This window comes from Phoenix dactylifera, chromosome 14, assembly GCF_009389715.1.
Source record: "Phoenix dactylifera cultivar Barhee BC4 chromosome 14, palm_55x_up_171113_PBpolish2nd_filt_p, whole genome shotgun sequence".
NCBI classification, from domain to species: Eukaryota; Viridiplantae; Streptophyta; class Magnoliopsida; order Arecales; family Arecaceae; genus Phoenix; species Phoenix dactylifera.
Window position 1 is genome coordinate 7,834,928 of NC_052405.1, and position 16,907 is coordinate 7,851,834.

The 16,907-nt window shown below is 39.7% G+C and overlaps 2 protein-coding genes across 3 annotated transcripts in view; both read left to right on the plus strand.

The window, feature by feature from the left end:
* The window catches only part of LOC103701417 (protein translocase subunit SECA2, chloroplastic), a 23,063-nt gene extending 16,123 nt beyond the window's left edge, over nt 1–6,940 (plus strand). Inside the window, exons 25-32 of one of the 2 annotated variants that reach the window (XM_017841396.3) lie at nt 151–239; nt 1,945–1,999; nt 2,083–2,152; nt 2,267–2,456; nt 2,554–2,677; nt 5,191–5,265; nt 5,366–5,545; nt 6,575–6,940. In XM_017841396.3, coding sequence (XP_017696885.2) covers nt 151–239; nt 1,945–1,999; nt 2,083–2,152; nt 2,267–2,456; nt 2,554–2,677; nt 5,191–5,265; nt 5,366–5,530 — 768 coding nt within the window. In that variant the 3' untranslated portion in view covers nt 5,531–5,545; nt 6,575–6,940. The remainder of the gene's footprint in view (nt 1–150; nt 240–1,944; nt 2,000–2,082; nt 2,153–2,266; nt 2,457–2,553; nt 2,678–5,190; nt 5,266–5,365; nt 5,546–6,574) is intronic. The other variant, XM_008783452.4, reaches the window with a different exon arrangement.
* On the plus strand, nt 6,631–14,055 carry LOC103701366 (lipase-like PAD4). Its single transcript, XM_008783406.4, has 5 exons — nt 6,631–6,813; nt 8,437–9,707; nt 9,870–10,185; nt 12,193–12,942; nt 13,110–14,055. The coding sequence occupies exons 2-5, from the start codon at nt 9,604–9,606 to the stop codon at nt 13,878–13,880; spliced, it is 1,941 nt and encodes a 646-aa protein (XP_008781628.3). The 5' UTR covers nt 6,631–6,813; nt 8,437–9,603; the 3' UTR covers nt 13,881–14,055.
* Nucleotides 14,056–16,907: the final 2,852 nt, after the last annotated feature.

Genomic DNA, 16,907 nt, shown 5'->3' on the forward strand with positions numbered 1-16,907 from the left:
TGAATTATCATATCAATTACTACCTTCAAAATTCAACAATTGGTTCTGTTTTTTAAGCAATTCCATTTTTTCTTCCCCATGATTAACTATTCTTATGTTCAGAATGTCTTGTTACTGGTAATTTAGGTCTTCTAACTAAAAATTTCCTAGTTTCATCAGGTCCAAAGAAAGCATGTCTACAACCTTAGGCAGTTGATTTTAACAGGTGATTCTGAAAGCTGCCGTGAACAAATATTTCAGTAAGTTCTGAAATTTGATGTTTATCTGTATTATGAGGACACGTCCATGAAAACATGTTGATGTGCATTAGTTAGCGCATGAATAGATTGCAAGAAAAGGTCATTGTATTGTAGAAATTTTATCATCTCCTGCAGTATGCACTAGAAATATAATTTGGTGGTCTTTAACTATTTTTTTCCAATCAATATCTGAGACATTTTGTATATAGTCAAAAGTCATACAAAACTTCCATGACTGACTCTTTATTAGCATTCTCTTGCATCTTGTACAGTTCCATCCTTATTAATCTGTACCTTGATGAACAAGCAAGTTGAGTCTCTTTTTAACATCTTTTGCAAAAAAAAAGGGTCTGGTAAACCAAATCTGCTCGTGATTTTATGGTTTCCTCATGTTGCACACACTTTTTGGATCTTGGGGATCCTTGTTAGATGGGTAGTTTCATCTGGAAGGGTGTTTGCCCAAGGGTTAGTTTTCTCTGTCGGTGTAAAACAAGGATACATTGCTTGTTTAAAATAACATGGAGGAGAGGGTACCTAGATGATTATACAGTTTGTAGATTCTGCTGTTGGCAGAATCTAGTAATCAAATGTACTGGCAATTCCTATAATTTTTAGTTCATGGTCAGATCTGTCTAGAGCCTTATCATTTCTGGGACTAGCTCCCTGCAAGAAAATCAGCTTGGTGGTCAGATCTGTTTGTCGGATAATCAACTCATTCAGCTTGCTCAAGAAATAATGTGGGTTTGCACTTAGATCTCAGAATATGTGGATTTCAGGCTTTACGTTTATCTAGAAATAGCAGAATTTTTTTAAATTTTCAGGCGTCTCTAAATTCTCACAACATCAGGCTGATATTATTGTGGGCCTACAATATGGCATTTGGTACTGGGTTGGGTACTTCAATTAACCATGTTGACTTATCCTTTGTTGTGGGTTTGTTATAGCTGTATATGTTTGCATACATGCGTGCATGCATTTGTCTTAGGTGCTAAGTGTTAACTCATCACTGAATTGACTCTTTGCAGCGGAGGGGATTGAAAAATAAGATTATCATAAATTTGAAAATCTTGTTTGTGCAAGTCCGTGAAATTTAAAAGTATACCATACACTTGCTCATATTTTGACACGAAACCTCAGGCAGTTCAAGAAAACCATATTGCAGTGGATGCCAATGATCTGTCCTCCCAGTTTCTAGTTATTCCCAGTTTCATTGGTTGTTGTCCAACTCTTATATGACTATTGTAAACAATGCAATATTTATAATATATACTAATTCTTAAAGTTGTAAAGACTAGACAATATGTAGTTCACTAAATTACTGAGACATTCTAGGATTTCATGATGGTTAAATTTGTTTCAAGTGGATGTAAAAATAAATATGGTGTCTTGCAAGTAGGTTGAAAATTCAATATTACATTTGTCTATTTGCTGTAATTTAGTGCACCAACAACTGGAAATAGTGTTGTGATGTTATTTGATCTACTAGGTTATAGGTACAGTGAATGCAATATGTTAACTTGATCATATATTTCCTTCAATGTTGCACAAAAAGAAGACTTCTAAAAATTGAAGGCCAAATTTTACTTGCTCTCTTTCAGACTTTGTATACATGTTTCTAGTTTCAAAATGTTGGTTTCAAGGTAAGTTCTTCTTGTTGCCTGTTGCTTCCCCTGTGAAAAGTTGCTGAAGAAAAATTTGCTTGTAGGTACATGCAAGCAGTAGTAGATGAAATTGTTTTCGGAAATATTGATCCACTTAAGGTACCTAATCTTCTTTGAAATGTCTAGTTTGGACATTTCTTAACATTTCGTGTTTTCTCATATAGCTTCTCTCTGTTCTATAGCATCCAAGCAACTGGAGACTTGGAAAGCTCTTTAATGAGTTTGTCGGAATTGGTGGAAAGATATTGGCTGGTAATTACCACTGCAAAGCAATATCTTTGTATTATCTTAAGTGCCTGTCATTTTGCTTTGCCAGTAATCCTGCAATAAAAAACATCTAACAGACGTCACATAATGGTGTTCCAGAATCATTTGCAGGGATCAGGGAGCAGGTTATATTATCATCAATTGAGCAGATTAGTGGATTAGGCTCTATAAAGGTTGACACTTTTTCTCTTCCAAACTTGCCGATACCTCCAAGTACATTCAGGGGAATTTGCAAGAAAAATTCTTCTTTGAAACGTTGGCTTGCTATCTGTACTGATGATACAACAAAGTGAGTTCCATTCAATTGTATATTACTATTTATGTGCATGTGTGTACATGTGCACATACTCTTCTAACCTGAGAGTTTTATGGTTCACAAAATGTAGGAAAGGAAGGTACCAAGGGACTTGCAACCTTATTCGCAAGTATCTTGGGGACTTCTTAATTGCTTCCTATTTAGAAGTTGTACAAGATTCTGGTTATGATGATACATATGTTCAAGAAATTGAGGTAACATACATTTATGGGTTGTTTCATTTCTCTCATTCTTCATGTAAGTTGTATATTTCCATTTATCATCTGTAGGTATTACTGCATTATTCAGCACTATAAAGAGCAGTGCTACAATCATGGTATGCCGTACCGGCCCGTACCGGACCGGTCCGGTTCCTGACCGGTTCGGTACAACGGTGGAAAACGGTTCCGGCCCTAAAGGGGCTGGAACTGAGCGGTACAAAGGTGTACCAGTGTAGGTCTCCACCGGTACGGCGACGGGTACCGAACCGGTCCGGATCTCCACTGGTATGCTTTTAGGGCCGGAATTGAGCGGTACAAAGGTGTACCGGTGCGGGTCTCCACCGGTACGGCGACTAGTACTAAACCGGTCTGGATCTTCACCGGTATGCCGACCGGTACCGGTTTGGCGTACCTTGGATACAATAGTTTGTGAATTTTTTATTTTTTAACATCTTTTTTGTTTGCTGCTCCCAATTAGCTCTTTGATACATTATGAGCAATGAAACAATAAAAATCCATGATGCAGAAATTTGATATTCTTGAAAGAAAATTGATTAATAAATAATATTTGGCTGATGTTCAATTTGCGAGAAGAGAGTATAGAGTGCTTTGCAAAATTCACGTGTTTATGATGATCGTTTTAGGTTAGTTATAAACCAAAATTTAAGCAACTACTGCTGCCTAGTTAGGATGGCCTATAATTTACTCCTTTTTTTAATGGAAAACATTGAGCGACAAAGAATTTTAGTCATCTCATGATAAGGTAGGTGTTCATCAGTAGCTTCTTTCCTTCTCTATTTTGAATGTCAATTTTATTTCTTTCTTCGATTCTAGGCACATGTTGTTCCAGTATTTTACTAGCATGCATATGTAGGTTTTTCACCCAGTAAGTACCAGTACAGTAATTCTGCTGCATGAAAATGGACCAAAATTACCATAGGTATAGTTCAACTGCTTCCTAATGTTAGTCGTTGAATGTAACCAAAAAACATTAGTTATTAAACTTTGAGCCTCTACATATTTATCTGAGATGTCTTCCAATGAAATATGTTTTTCTAATACTTGATGTAAAAGAATTATTGGCTTCATAAGAGAAGCTTATTTAGTCAATATATCAAAACAAGCTTGATGCATATGTCTCTGGTTTAGGGCTCTTTTGTTGGCATTCTTCACCTTCACTTGTTACAACTTTGGATATTTATATAGGTTCAATATATATTTAAATTTTGTAAACCTCACTGCAAGGTTCGCTGTACCGAGCGTACTGTACCCGTACTGATGGGTACCGGTATCGGTACACCAATGTCGGTACGTCTGGCGTACCACATACCGTACCGTATCGTACCGACACTTGGTACGCCTATACTAGTGCGGCATCGGTACGGGGTTCGGTACCGGTACGGCGAACCTTGCCTCACTGATTTTGGAGTATGAATATATTTTCTTTTGTCTTGTATGTATTTGAGTTAAAGCTAGCATATAATATTTGCATCTCACTTTTGTATGTGACGACTTTCCAATTTAAGAGAAGAGTATCTTAATCTCTGACTTTTTTCGCCATAAATAGTCCTGAATGCTAAACTCCATTGTGGACATAATAATGTATAAAAGTGTCTCTGGGTATTAAAATATAACTATACAGAACTTTAAAGTCAATTGTTGAAAACTGGAAAAGTGAAAATTCCCTGGATGCACCCTTTTTATTAAATTTTTCATGAGATGTATATTATAAGCAATAAGTGATGCAGCAGCTGCCCGTGATCATCTTCTTTTTTAAAAATAAGATAGCTTAGGATGTGACTATAGATATTATTTTGGAAAATTAATTTGAGAAGCTTTTGGTGGATGACCAGATGGACCTAATTAAACATTTTAATATATTTTGATATTTAAAAAGTTATTCCGGTACATTTATGAATTTTAATTCATATGTATTTCTTTCCTCCATTTTTGAGAATTAATTTGAGAAACTTAATGGCCTTATCTATTTTCTTGGATAACAAGGTAGCAGCTAAAGAAAAAGAAATCAAAGTATGAACTGCTCAGGTCACATTAGTAAATCCTGGGGAATGATGAAAACACAATAATTACCATATAAACTAATGCGGGCATCTGATTGTGCACTTGACTGCTGCCTAAGATTGTGTTGTCTGACATTTTTATCAACAATGAGAAATAAGATATGCCTGTTTTTCTTTCTTTGGTACATGCGCATATTTGTGCTCAGCAGCATTCGCTGCCATAGTGCCATTGTGATAGGCAAAAGCCTGGAACTGGAACTATTGACACCAGTTTAAGATTTCAGGGTAGGCTGAATTGATGTTTCAGTAGTTTAGCTGTGACTGCTGTTATATTGCCTTTTATCTCATTTCAATTCAAATAGGCTGCTGTATCTGTCTGTTGAAACTTCTTACAATGAGGACAGCAGGAGACAACTTATGCAGTTCCACTATAATGCATGTGCATGGAAACACTTATTGCTGTTTCGTTTTGTTGTTGGATTACAGAGAGAAGTAATTGTGAAGACACTAGATTGTTTCTGGAGGGACCATTTGGTTAATATGAACAGGCTCAGTTCAGCGGTAAATTCCATACATCTTTGTGCATCCGAGCATGGTCTCATATATTTTGTTCTATTCAGCCAGACATTTTAAACAAGAAAACTGCACAAGTTGTTTACAGGTCAATGTTCGGAGCTTCGGTCATAGAGATCCTCTGGAAGAATACAAAATAGATGGGTGTCGCTTTTTCATCTCAATGCTTAGTGCAACACGACGATTGACAGTGGAATCATTACTTCATTATTGGTCATCCCCTATGGACTCTGAAGAATTATATGCACCATAAAAATCAAACGCATAGGTATAAAATATCATTTCTCTGTGTTATATCTGGATTCTTCATGAATTCGGTTTTGGCCCCCTTGGGTAGAGTTTGGGTCATTTTAGTTTCAGTGGATTCACCTTTAGTCCAAAAAGTCTGAATAAAATCCATAAAAAAAAGAAAAATTAAGAGAGATGAAAGTTAATTACATCATTTGATTGTATTTTGAGTTATCTTTGATCATGATTTGTGTAGTTTGGGTCGCTTTAGACTAAAACTAAACTCTATTGAAGCTAAATACATTTATAGGAATGTGCCAATCTGTTGTGAATCAATGTAAAATATCACGTAATTAAGCATAGACATTATTGGGGATAAAATAAGTTGCACCTATGTATTAGTACCATACTTTTATGAGGTGGGTCATTCAAATAAACAAAGGTCGTGGCATCATCATCACTGTCTCAATATGGTGGAATTTTGGTCAGAGAGAGAGAGAGGGAGCAATTACTAGAGGTGGTGGAGTTTTGGTCAATTCCTCCTTCAAATTGTTGTTAGAGAGAGTGCACTTGCTAGAGGTGGGTGTTCAGTGACTTGTTAGGGAGGGGCGAATGTCCATGGCATCTTCCATCAGCAACTGTCAAAAGGAAACAAGTGGATCATTGTGGTGACATCAACAATGCTTCATTGCTCTTAAAATTCCATATACTAAGAAAGAGTCACGGGGTCAGTCCCCAAATAGCAATAAAAGCCCATTTCTAGAGTTTTGGCACTTCTGATTGGTTTCGGTTGAAATTGCTAGAACTGGTCATAATCAAACTGAAACCAGCTGAAATTAACAAAAACCAAAAGTTTCAGTCTGTTTCAGATTGTTTCAGGCCAAACCCCATCTGTTTCGGCAAGTCTTTTAATCTTACTCTGCCTTATTTCTTTTGTTTTTTTTGGTTAACTGTTATTTCTTCAGCGCATGAAATTTAGTTTGTCTTTGGAATCATTTAGAAACTTTAGTGTCACTTGACTGTTTTGGTTGGTTTCTTTTTCATTGACTGTTAATGTTTTATTTTACAGGCAGCACATGATCATGTACAAACACTTGGCACATGTGATTGATATGACCCTTCTGGTGGAAGATATTGCTGTGCCCTTGCAAGTTTTCAGAATGTCTTTAACCGATGCGAGTGGAAGGAGTATTTGATGGATGGTTGTGATCTGCATGATTGTTTCAAGTGGATGATGATAGATGGCGGCAATACCATCAACCAACAAAATGTTCGGGCCTAGATTTTCTTCAAAAGACTTCTATTTAGGTAAATTGATAGATAAGAAATTCTACTTTTAATTGTAGTTTCTCTCATCTAAGCTCTGAGAAATCAACATTGGTGTGTTCTATTAGCTATATATTTATAGAAGTGGGAATCATGTGACTTACAAAAACCTCTCTCTCTGTGTGTGTGTGTGTGTGTGTGTGTGTGTGTGATAAAGACGGTGGCTGACTTCCCAGCCAACAAAGAGGGGTTATTAATAGTTAGAGATAAAGCAGCTGCCTTACCTGACAGGCTATCATCGGCCTCTCCACTATCTTTAGTTTTATACAGAAAGGGTTAGGCTGGGTTACTTCTGAAAATATTTGGTTCCAAAGGCTTCCTAGTTAAAAATAATGAGGAATCTCTCAAAGTCGAAAATCATTATTGATGATCATGATCTAAGATATATAAAATACTTGAACAATATTTTTTATTATTTTTGAGTTTTTTTACCTATTCATCAATCCAGGAAAAAAAATGAATGGTAAAAATATAATTAGTGAGCAAAAATATAGTATAACCTATAGAATATGCAATTCCAAATTGCTGATCTTCATCTAAATATTTTAAAGTATTTACATATCAAATTTTAGCAAATTTGGATATTTTTAAACTATAGATCAGACTAATTTGTCATACTGTTAGAAATAGTTGGTATTGTTTCATATGATGTATGGGTAGAGGACAAAATATGTGTTTTTTTTGTTTGTACATGGTTCAAATATCGTAGATTATGATCGATGGTGCTGATGTTTTCTTGGGAGGTGCTTAATTGTTTTTAACTAGGAAGCATTTGGAGCTAATTGCTCTTGGAAGCGCCCTAACCTATAGCACATTCTCCCTCTGTATTGGTCTTTTGCTACTTTTAATTATCTGTAAGAGGATGCTTCTGTTTTTGCTATTTCCACAGAATTCTGTCATGTCATTGTGGAAAGAACTATTATATAACCTTCACTGGTACCATTTCGGTCCGAATATAGTCACTTGGATTTGGCATGGTTAGCATGCGTTTCTTTCATCTTTGGGATTTTCAATATTCTGCAAGACCTGTCTGATGTGCATCCCTACTTAAATTTAGGCTTCACAGTAGCATCTTTTAGTCATCAATTTAGTACAGATAGCTGACTTTACACCAAGGTAGTTGATTACTTTATACGGTTTATACTAAAGGCGCTGGACTGCTAGTTTCATGATTATAGCAGATGATGTTGTAAATATTGTAATAGGTCTCACAAAGAATGAACTGTGCGTGCCTACTTTTTTATGTGGTCTCCTAAGGATTGTTCAAATTTCAAAGCTAGTGAACGTTGGAATGCAAAATCATCTTTTCTTGAATGAAGCAAATCCCTTGAATTTTCAGGTTCTTCATGAGAAATTATTGTTAGGTATCATGGTTAAGCATCTTGTATCTTGGTCGCTTCTGGAGACTATAGTTCAACCAAGTGAGACTTTCTGGTTGGAAGGTTGGCATGATTGAATAAATGCATTCAACTTGTGTAGAATTTTTCATAATTTTGCAAGATGCTGCAATTATGCAAGCGTTAGTTGAGAAATAAATTGTTTGTTGTTGACTGAAGCCCCCCCCCAAAAAAAATGATAATATATGGTATTACTTGGTTCCTGCAGAGCGAATGACGGTGATAGAAATGCTGTTGAGAAAAGGTGTTTGTGACAGCATATATTAGAATATCAATCTCCTTGTAAGCAACCTTCCAAATTTGTTCCTGTTTCTATTGCCAAAACAAGATGTTCCTGCTTCTCATTTGCTGATCTCGTACAATTTTGGCGAGGAATGTAGTAGCATAAAGTTTATGTAATTTATTTGTGATATAGGTGTTCTTTCCCCTTCCCGAATGCGTCATGTCGCATTGTTGAACCATAAACGTTTTGCTTTGCAAGTCGATCATCCTGGCATCAGAATAGAAATTCCACTTCAAATATTTGAGTTAATGAGTAGGGGTCTCCAAGTGGGTCTTCTCTTGTTTGAATCCCTTTAAATTCTCTCTCTATGAACCATTTTCCCTTTTCTGAAGCTTAAGTACGACATCGAGCCAGGACTCCCTTCACTCGACGTCTTTTCTGCTATGTGGTCTTTTGAGGGGAGGATCATATTCTATGCTACACCTGTCTATTAGGAGGTCCGTATTGGCGTATTAAATGGTGAAGAAAGCCACCTTGTTGCGTGACTTGTTTGGCTATTGACTCGCCCTTCGGCTACACCCACGGAGAGGACAAGGCTTTCGTCAAAGTGTCGAGCTCTAGTCCATCTTGAGAACTTGCGTGGGGTCACGGCCATTAGCTGGATTCGTGAACCGAACTAATGGTTCAACCTTGCTCCCTTTTCTAGCCCATTCTAAGGGATGGTATTGGAAACCCGAACAAGGGTCTTGGTCACCATGCAAATGCTCTTTAAGCGTGGGACTCACGGTCTGGTCTTTTAGACAAAATTATTGCCCATTCTCTATCCGCGATGATCGCAAGTGGGCGGGTCAAATTGAGACTGGGTCTAACACGAGGGACGGGAATTGTGGACTCGACCTTTTTAGCTCGTGAGTTGGGCACGAGACATGACTCATGAGAGTCACGGTCTTTCTGTTTTTTATGATGCATGCCGATGTTTGGGCTTCCCTCTTACCACCATGGCGATCGTAAGTGGGTCAGGATGGTTTGGCTCTAGATTTAGCACGAGGCGTGTGATTCATGGTCTTTCGGACGAATGCATGCATTACATAGTAAAGCATTACATGCCACGGGGTCCACCAGGTCTTCGTCCAACACATAATAAAACGGGGAATGGGAGTAAACGCCGCCCCCCCAACCCTTCAACGGCATCCCCAAGAGCCAACCCGCTTCACCTTTGAAACGATGGAAGGAAGAAAGGAAGAAGAGAACTCCATGTAAGTAGCTCCATCTCCTCTCTTTCCTTCTCCTTTCCATATTTGATTTATTATCTCATTTACAAACTCAATTACAACCAATATATATATAGAGAGAGAGAGAGATAGAGAGACACACACAGAGAGAGAACTATAATTTGGCTCTTCTTATTGTGTTTAAAGGTTTGAGACGAGCCATGTGCTGGGGGCTGTCTTGGCATCCTCCCTTCCGCTCACCCAAGCCTGGAGTCAGTGCATGCGTGCCAACGCCGGCGGCTCGAGCTTTACGCTCGAGCGGTGCGATGACGCGGTCTACGTCGCGTTCTCCGGTGTGCAGACCGGGGTGCCGGTGACCCATAGCCTGGTCCCGATCGGCGGGGGCGGGCATGGGCTCTTCTCGCCGTTGGTGGGTGGCGAGGGGAATGGTGGCGAGCCGGTGCTCGTCCACGCCGCCATCCTTCATTTCTTTCTTGCTCTGTTTCACACCAATGAATTCCAGGTGAGTGTTGACTCTCGGCATGCCCACTTTTACTTCTCTCTCTCTTTGTTTTCTTTTTTTTTTTTTGTTATATATCTCTAATGGCGTTTAGTGGGAATGGCTAGTCCTGCACGGCAATGACTCCTGCATGGTAATGACTTGCGTAAGAAAGAAAATGATGACACATGTTCCATGGGTGTATCTAGGGCTGTTAACGAGCCGAACCGAGCCCAAGCCTGAGAGAGCTCGGCTCGGCTCGTTTCACAGAAGCTTGGGCTCGGGCTCGGTAACGAGCTCTATATTGGGCTCGAGCTCGGGCTTGCTTGGCAAAGCAAAGGCTCGGGCTTGAGCTCGTAAAGCTCGTTTCAATTACGAGCTCCAGAACGAGACCGAGCTCGGGCTCGTAATCGGGCTCGAGTTCGGGCTCGGGCTCGATAACAAGCTATTTTTCTTTATGTGGTCCGATTTTTATGAATTATGGTGCTGAAATAAGATTTTTCAGTAGGAGACTAGAGCTCGTTTGGGCTCGTGAGCTGCTCGGGCTCGAGCTCGGGTGTAAACGAGCCTCATATTGGGCTCGGGCTCGGGCTCGTTTGACTAACGAGTCGAGCCCGAGCCGAGCCCGAGCAGCTCGGCTCATTAACAGCCCTAGGTGTATCTTGGTCAAGATTTAATTTGGAGGCACGCCTAAAGGCTCCTCCCATGTGGATGTCTGATCTGCCATCCATATCGCTCTAAAACAATTTTTTTTTTTAGTCATCTATCTACCATTTCAAAGTTTGAGGACAAATATTTGCGAAAATGTGATGATATATGAGGTAAAATTGAAAGTTCATACAAAGTAATAACTTATATTAAGGATGTACTTGACACACCAACATCTATCAACACCAAAATGGGGAGAGTGCAGTTACATATTAAGGGATCCAAAATTCATCATTATCAGAAATACATTGAGAAGAAGATGAAATTGGAAATTTTTCACATACTTCTAAATCTCATCAATATCAATAAATTCCGTGCTGTAAGATAAGTGAAAGAGAAGTCCTAATTTAATTTTCAGTCAAGTTCAATGATAATTTGTAGCTTGGGTCAAACAAATGCTCCAGCCACAAGTGCAGGAGTTCACAAGGCATCCCCACCTTGGGGTCAAAGATTTCACCAGCTTCATTCTGACCTGCCACTTGAAAAAAAAGGCGTAGTAATTAAGTCTTATAGAGCATATGAAGGAAAAGCTTCTTTCGCTTCTTCGTATTCAGGGTTAGAATCTTCTACAAGCAAAAGAGGATCTAAAGGAAAGAACGAAATGAGATTTAATTGTTCCTCGGTTAAACATAGATGTCTGAGCAATCAGAGAAGCACTTTGATACACATATTTGATCTTTATCGCTTTAATTAAGATATGTGTTTGTTCTATAAAGGAAAAAAAACTTCGTATTTTTTGTACTTCGTTTGAGTAAGAGTTGCATCCATACGGAGTCTCCCTCTCAAAAAGTTTCTATGGGTAAGACTTTGAATAGGTTTGGTCTCTGTTCTGCTCCACATTTCTCAAAGCATGTGATCTTTACTTCACAGGACCCACGGAATTTTAGACCCATACCTACTCTTCCATTGTGATCAATATCTTAGACAAACATTGCAGTCTGCCCAGATGAAGACATTTAACTACTACTGTGTGATTCAAAAGCCCAAGGCAGCAGCCCTATTTGATCACTTGGCTGAGAATTTCTACTTCAGGTTCAGGTTCAGCTCTTTTGCATCTGCCATCATAAATTCCATACATCAATCCACATTGGTTGATGAAGATATTGCCTACACTCTACGGCTATGAGCCCCTTTGTTCTTTGATTGTAAGCCCAAATTTAAGTTCCAACACTAAAACCATTCTTGAACCATATATATATATATATATATATATATATATATACATAAAACAGCATCAGCATCTATCCCTGCAACTCACGGAACCTGATAACAAAGTATTCATATAGTTGGTCTAAAATGTAACCTTCTTCTCAACATGGTTAGATGCTGGCAAGAGAGATCAAAAACAAGGCAGCTATATTCACAGGCCACTCCATCGGAGGCACCCTCGCTTCTCTCGCTGCCCTTCACTTCCTTTGCTCATCATCCAGCTCTACTTATCCATCACCTTCTACTCTTCTCTGCATCACATTCGGAAGTCCGTTGCTCGGAAATGAAGCTCTATCTCGAGCTGTTCAGAGGGAGAGATGGTGTGGTAACTTCTGCCATGTCGTTACTCGGCGCGACGTTGTACCGAGGCTCCTCTTTTGCCCACTCAACCTGCTCCCTCCTCAGTTAGTGACCCATTTACTGCAGCCATGGCAACTCCTGCTGCAGCGTCCTCAGGTTGCAAGGCCTGCATCAGTGTTGTCCGATCAAGAGGAGGCACACTTGCACATACTTATCTCAAGGCACATCGATGCAGCAGCAGCAGCAGCAGTCGAGCAAGAGATATCTGATGCAGCTCAGCGAAGGAGCTCATATTGGCCATTCGGGAACTATGCGTTGTGCTCGGGGGAAGGGGTTGTCTGCTTCGATGATCCACTCCTCGTGGTACGAATGCTCTACTCCACATTCATCACAGGGTCCGCAAGCTCTAGCATTGAGGAGGAGCATCTCTCGTATGGCGATGTTCTCGTGAAAATACTCGAAAACCTGCTGCTAAAGAAGAGAATTGCCATTGAAGAGGCGCCGGAGTCTAGTTTTTGTGCAGGAATTTCGCTGGCACTCGAGGCATCTGGGATCGGAATCCAGGTAGTCTAATATTCTAATTCTTCAATCTATGTCATACTATACCGTTTTGATTCGGTACTGATATCTTGCCTAACTCAAATTGAATGGAGTACTTTGAATGCTAGACCGATGAAAGAAAGAAGAGGAGAATTAATTTGTCATCCATTTCTTTCTGAGAGGATCGACAGGACATGGGAGCTACGAAGGAGGCACGTGAATGCTTGAAGATGTCGAAGAGAATGGGACGCAATCCGAATTTGAACAGCGCCGGTCTAGCAATGAAGCTGGCCAAGATAACGCCATGGCGTGCCCAGATTGAATGGTACAAGGCCTCCTGCGATGACGACATGGGCTACTACGACTCCTTCAAGCTCAGGAAGGCCCCCAAGAAAGACTCCAGGACGAACATGAATCGCCATCGGCTAGCCCAGTTCTGGGACGATCTCATCGACATGCTCCAAAGCAATCAACTGCCTCATGACTTCAACAGGCGAGGCAAGTGGGTCAACGCAGCTCACTTCTACAGGCTCCTCGTCGAACCATTAGACATCGCGGAGTACTACAGGGTCCAGAAGCACAAGAAGAATGGCCACTACTTGATTCATGGGAGGGAGAGGAGGCATCAAGTCTTCGAAGGGTGGTGGAGAGACAGGAAGAAAGATTCTCGCGAGGGAGATAATGCCAAGAGGAGCAAGTTCGCAGGATTGACGCAGGACTCGTGCTTCTGGGCGAAGGTCGAGATGGCGAAAGAATGGCTGGAGGACGCTGGGACTGAGAGCGACCCTGCAAAACTGCCACAACTTTTGGAGAGCTTGAAAGGATTCGAGTGTTACGCGAAGCAAATGGTCGAAAGGAAAGAGGTCTCCATAGACGTGCTGGCTCCACGTTCGAGTTACACTCTCTGGGTGGAAGAATGGAAAGTTCTGCAGTTGAACTTAGGTTTGCCAATGGCGCCTTGATTTCTCCCTTGATATATACTTCTTTCTCCTCCTCCTAAATGTCAACCTCGGATCTATTACTGATTTCCATGTACAGTTGCAGTTCTAGATAATGTAACAAAATAATGTTATGTAAATCTCTTGAATTATATTTGCCGGTGCTGCAAAGATGATGATGGGCTCACCGGTTAAGGCTCGCTGCTTGCGGATTTAAAGATATATTGGAGAAATAGCCTTTATTAAACTTTCCATTTTAAATTACCACCAACCTTTTCCAGTTATCCTCGGCTGGTGGTGGTGGTTGTCAACTGTTTACCATTTAGGTTGAGCGCTGCGGATGGAATATTTCAACTCTTCAAGAAAATGCATCTGATCTTTGAAAATTTTTCACACGCAGTATGTCTTCATGTGCAATTTAAAAGACATGTTTGATACCTGATTTCGGGTGGGGATGTTCGTTCTTCATGTGTAATTACGGGTGCAAATAGGTTGGGTTGGGTGATTTGAGTGTCTCCGACCCAGCCCGATTCTTTGTTCGGGTTCTAATATGGACTCAAACCTAATTTAATAGAAAATCAGGTCGGATCCACCGCTACAATTTTTGACCCAACGGGTTATTTGGGTTGGGTCCATATATAACTCGGACCCAATCCAAAAAATTCAGATTCGGTCCGAGTCTGATTCAGATCAACTCATCCATGGCTTCAGAACTTGTTTGCACTTCTATAGGCTGAAATAATTTTATAGATTCGAGTCAGGTCGTAGAATTGAAAATCCAAAATTACTCAAATTTCAAATGGATCGGATCAGGTCTAAATTCAATAAACCCAACCCCGACCTTGAAAATAGAATGGGTCTAATTTTAGGATCCGACCCAGCCTCATAGCTTTTCCAAAATAGCCAATAGGTCGGGTCAGATTTAAAGTTGCAGCCTTATCTATAATGGCATCAATACTTATGGGCAAGGCCCCATCCATCCTTTATCTCTAGAAAAAGACAACCCAAATGTTGCCTGTCGTATTCGATATTTGATGGAAACTTAGATCTTAAAATTGTTGTCCCCCATTGGTGTGTCTGTTTTTTTTTGTTAGTGGGGATTGGGGAGATATGCTTTAATATGTGTAGTTGGTCGAGTAATTTATTCACATTAATTGCTTAAGTAATTTAGAAACATTGATCAGATAAGTTAACCAATTTACAGCTATGTTATTGCTCTGCCTCACAGACTAAACAGCATAAATATAGAAGGAACAATTCGGAAGCTCCATACCGGTGATACGTTGTAATTTTTTTCTGTCCAAAAGTTTAAAGAAATTAATTTCTTTGCAAACCTTAAAGAAATTAAGAATGCAGTTTCTTCCCCTGCACCGTCAATATGTTACTTGAAACAAAGGAGACTAAAGTGAATCACAGCTTGGATTTTCAGGGAATGAATCATTCTGGCTTAATAAAAAACATTCATGCATTCGAATTATTAATTAATAATCACCAAACTTTTTCCTTGACAGTTCTAATATCGGTAAGGTGAGAAGGAGTGTTTGATTCATCTGGGAGGTCTCACAGCAGCCTACCTTGTCATCTTGCTACCATCAAAGAATCAAGGTTAGGTCTGATCTTTGGACATCTGGTTGAGACAAAGCAGACTAAGCAGTGGACCCGGTTTGGGGGTTCGAACTCAAGGCCTCTGCTTTGATACCATATTAAAATTACCAATTGTCCTAAAAGCTTAAGCTTATAGGATGAGATATATTTATTTATATATTTTATATTTTCTTATATACCAAAGGTGTAACAATAGTGAAGCAAGTTCACATTTAGTTTTACAATGTCGCTGTCACAAGATCCATGTAGCAAGGTTCCTGCCAATTCTGGCCTCGGACATCCTTTAGGTTAGATGGTGACTGGACTTTTTGTTAAGTATATAATTATCTTAAGTAGGCCTTAGATCTTCTAGGCAATTAAGCCTGATAAAAAAATTAAGCCTAGATTTTGTTAATAAATTAATAGGCTACAAAATGGGCATGAAAGCAGGACTGATTCAATCCTAACTTTGATGAATCACTAGCATCTGAAACCAGGTCTATGTTAATGGATTCTGCCTTCCTTATTAACTGTTATTGTTGTTATTTAGGTCTAAATCAGCTCGAGTCATGGTTAGATATGAATTTGTCAATCTACGCAAATTCATGTGCACCGAAATCCTAGACCATACATTTTCCTTGTTGCATTTTTTTTTCCCACTCTTGTCCTTCAAGTAGTCGAGCCCTACAAGGCTATCATAGAGACAATTCTAAACTTTAGGTTCACATCCATGGGCCTCAAAAAATCTACCAAAGCATGCTCGATTGGAGTGTTATTTCCATAATTGACAACTCTACCTCATGACCTGCACCTTGTATTAATACACGGCCATGCTTCGAAGCTATTGCAGAGTGAAGCATACGACTTCCTTGCAGTAAAGGAATCGACTTAATCAAGTTTGATTCATGTCTATTGCCACTGTAGGATAATGAGATGTAGGAGATGAAAGAAGATATATTTATCTTTTGATGGATGATCACTTTTACATGGGTCTGCTAATTAACCTTTGTTCCAATTATGTTACTACATTTGATCATGGAAGGAAGGCTCTAACTTCGCCATGCGCGGCAGGTGCTGCAGGCTGGCTCGATCATCCTAGAGGGCGATTCGGCTACGGTCATTGGGTGGATTTGGAGGGGTTCGAGTGGTGAGAGCACAGACCATCCCCTGATCCGGGATATTGGGATGATGGTAAGGGATGATGTGGCATTCGAGGCCACGCATGTATTCAGATAGGCCAACGGGACGGCTGACTCGGTGGCTGCTTACGCGGCCTACCACTCAGGATACGCCCTGTGGTCAGAAGAGGGGAACTGTCACTAGCACTCCGCGAGCTTATATTTTTTGATTTTCTTGGATGTATTCATACGCGCATTTGTATTTTTTGATTTTTTTGGATGTATTCATACGCGCATTGTATGAAGACCCGTCAAAAAAAAAAAAAAAAAAGAAGAAGAAGAAGAAGAA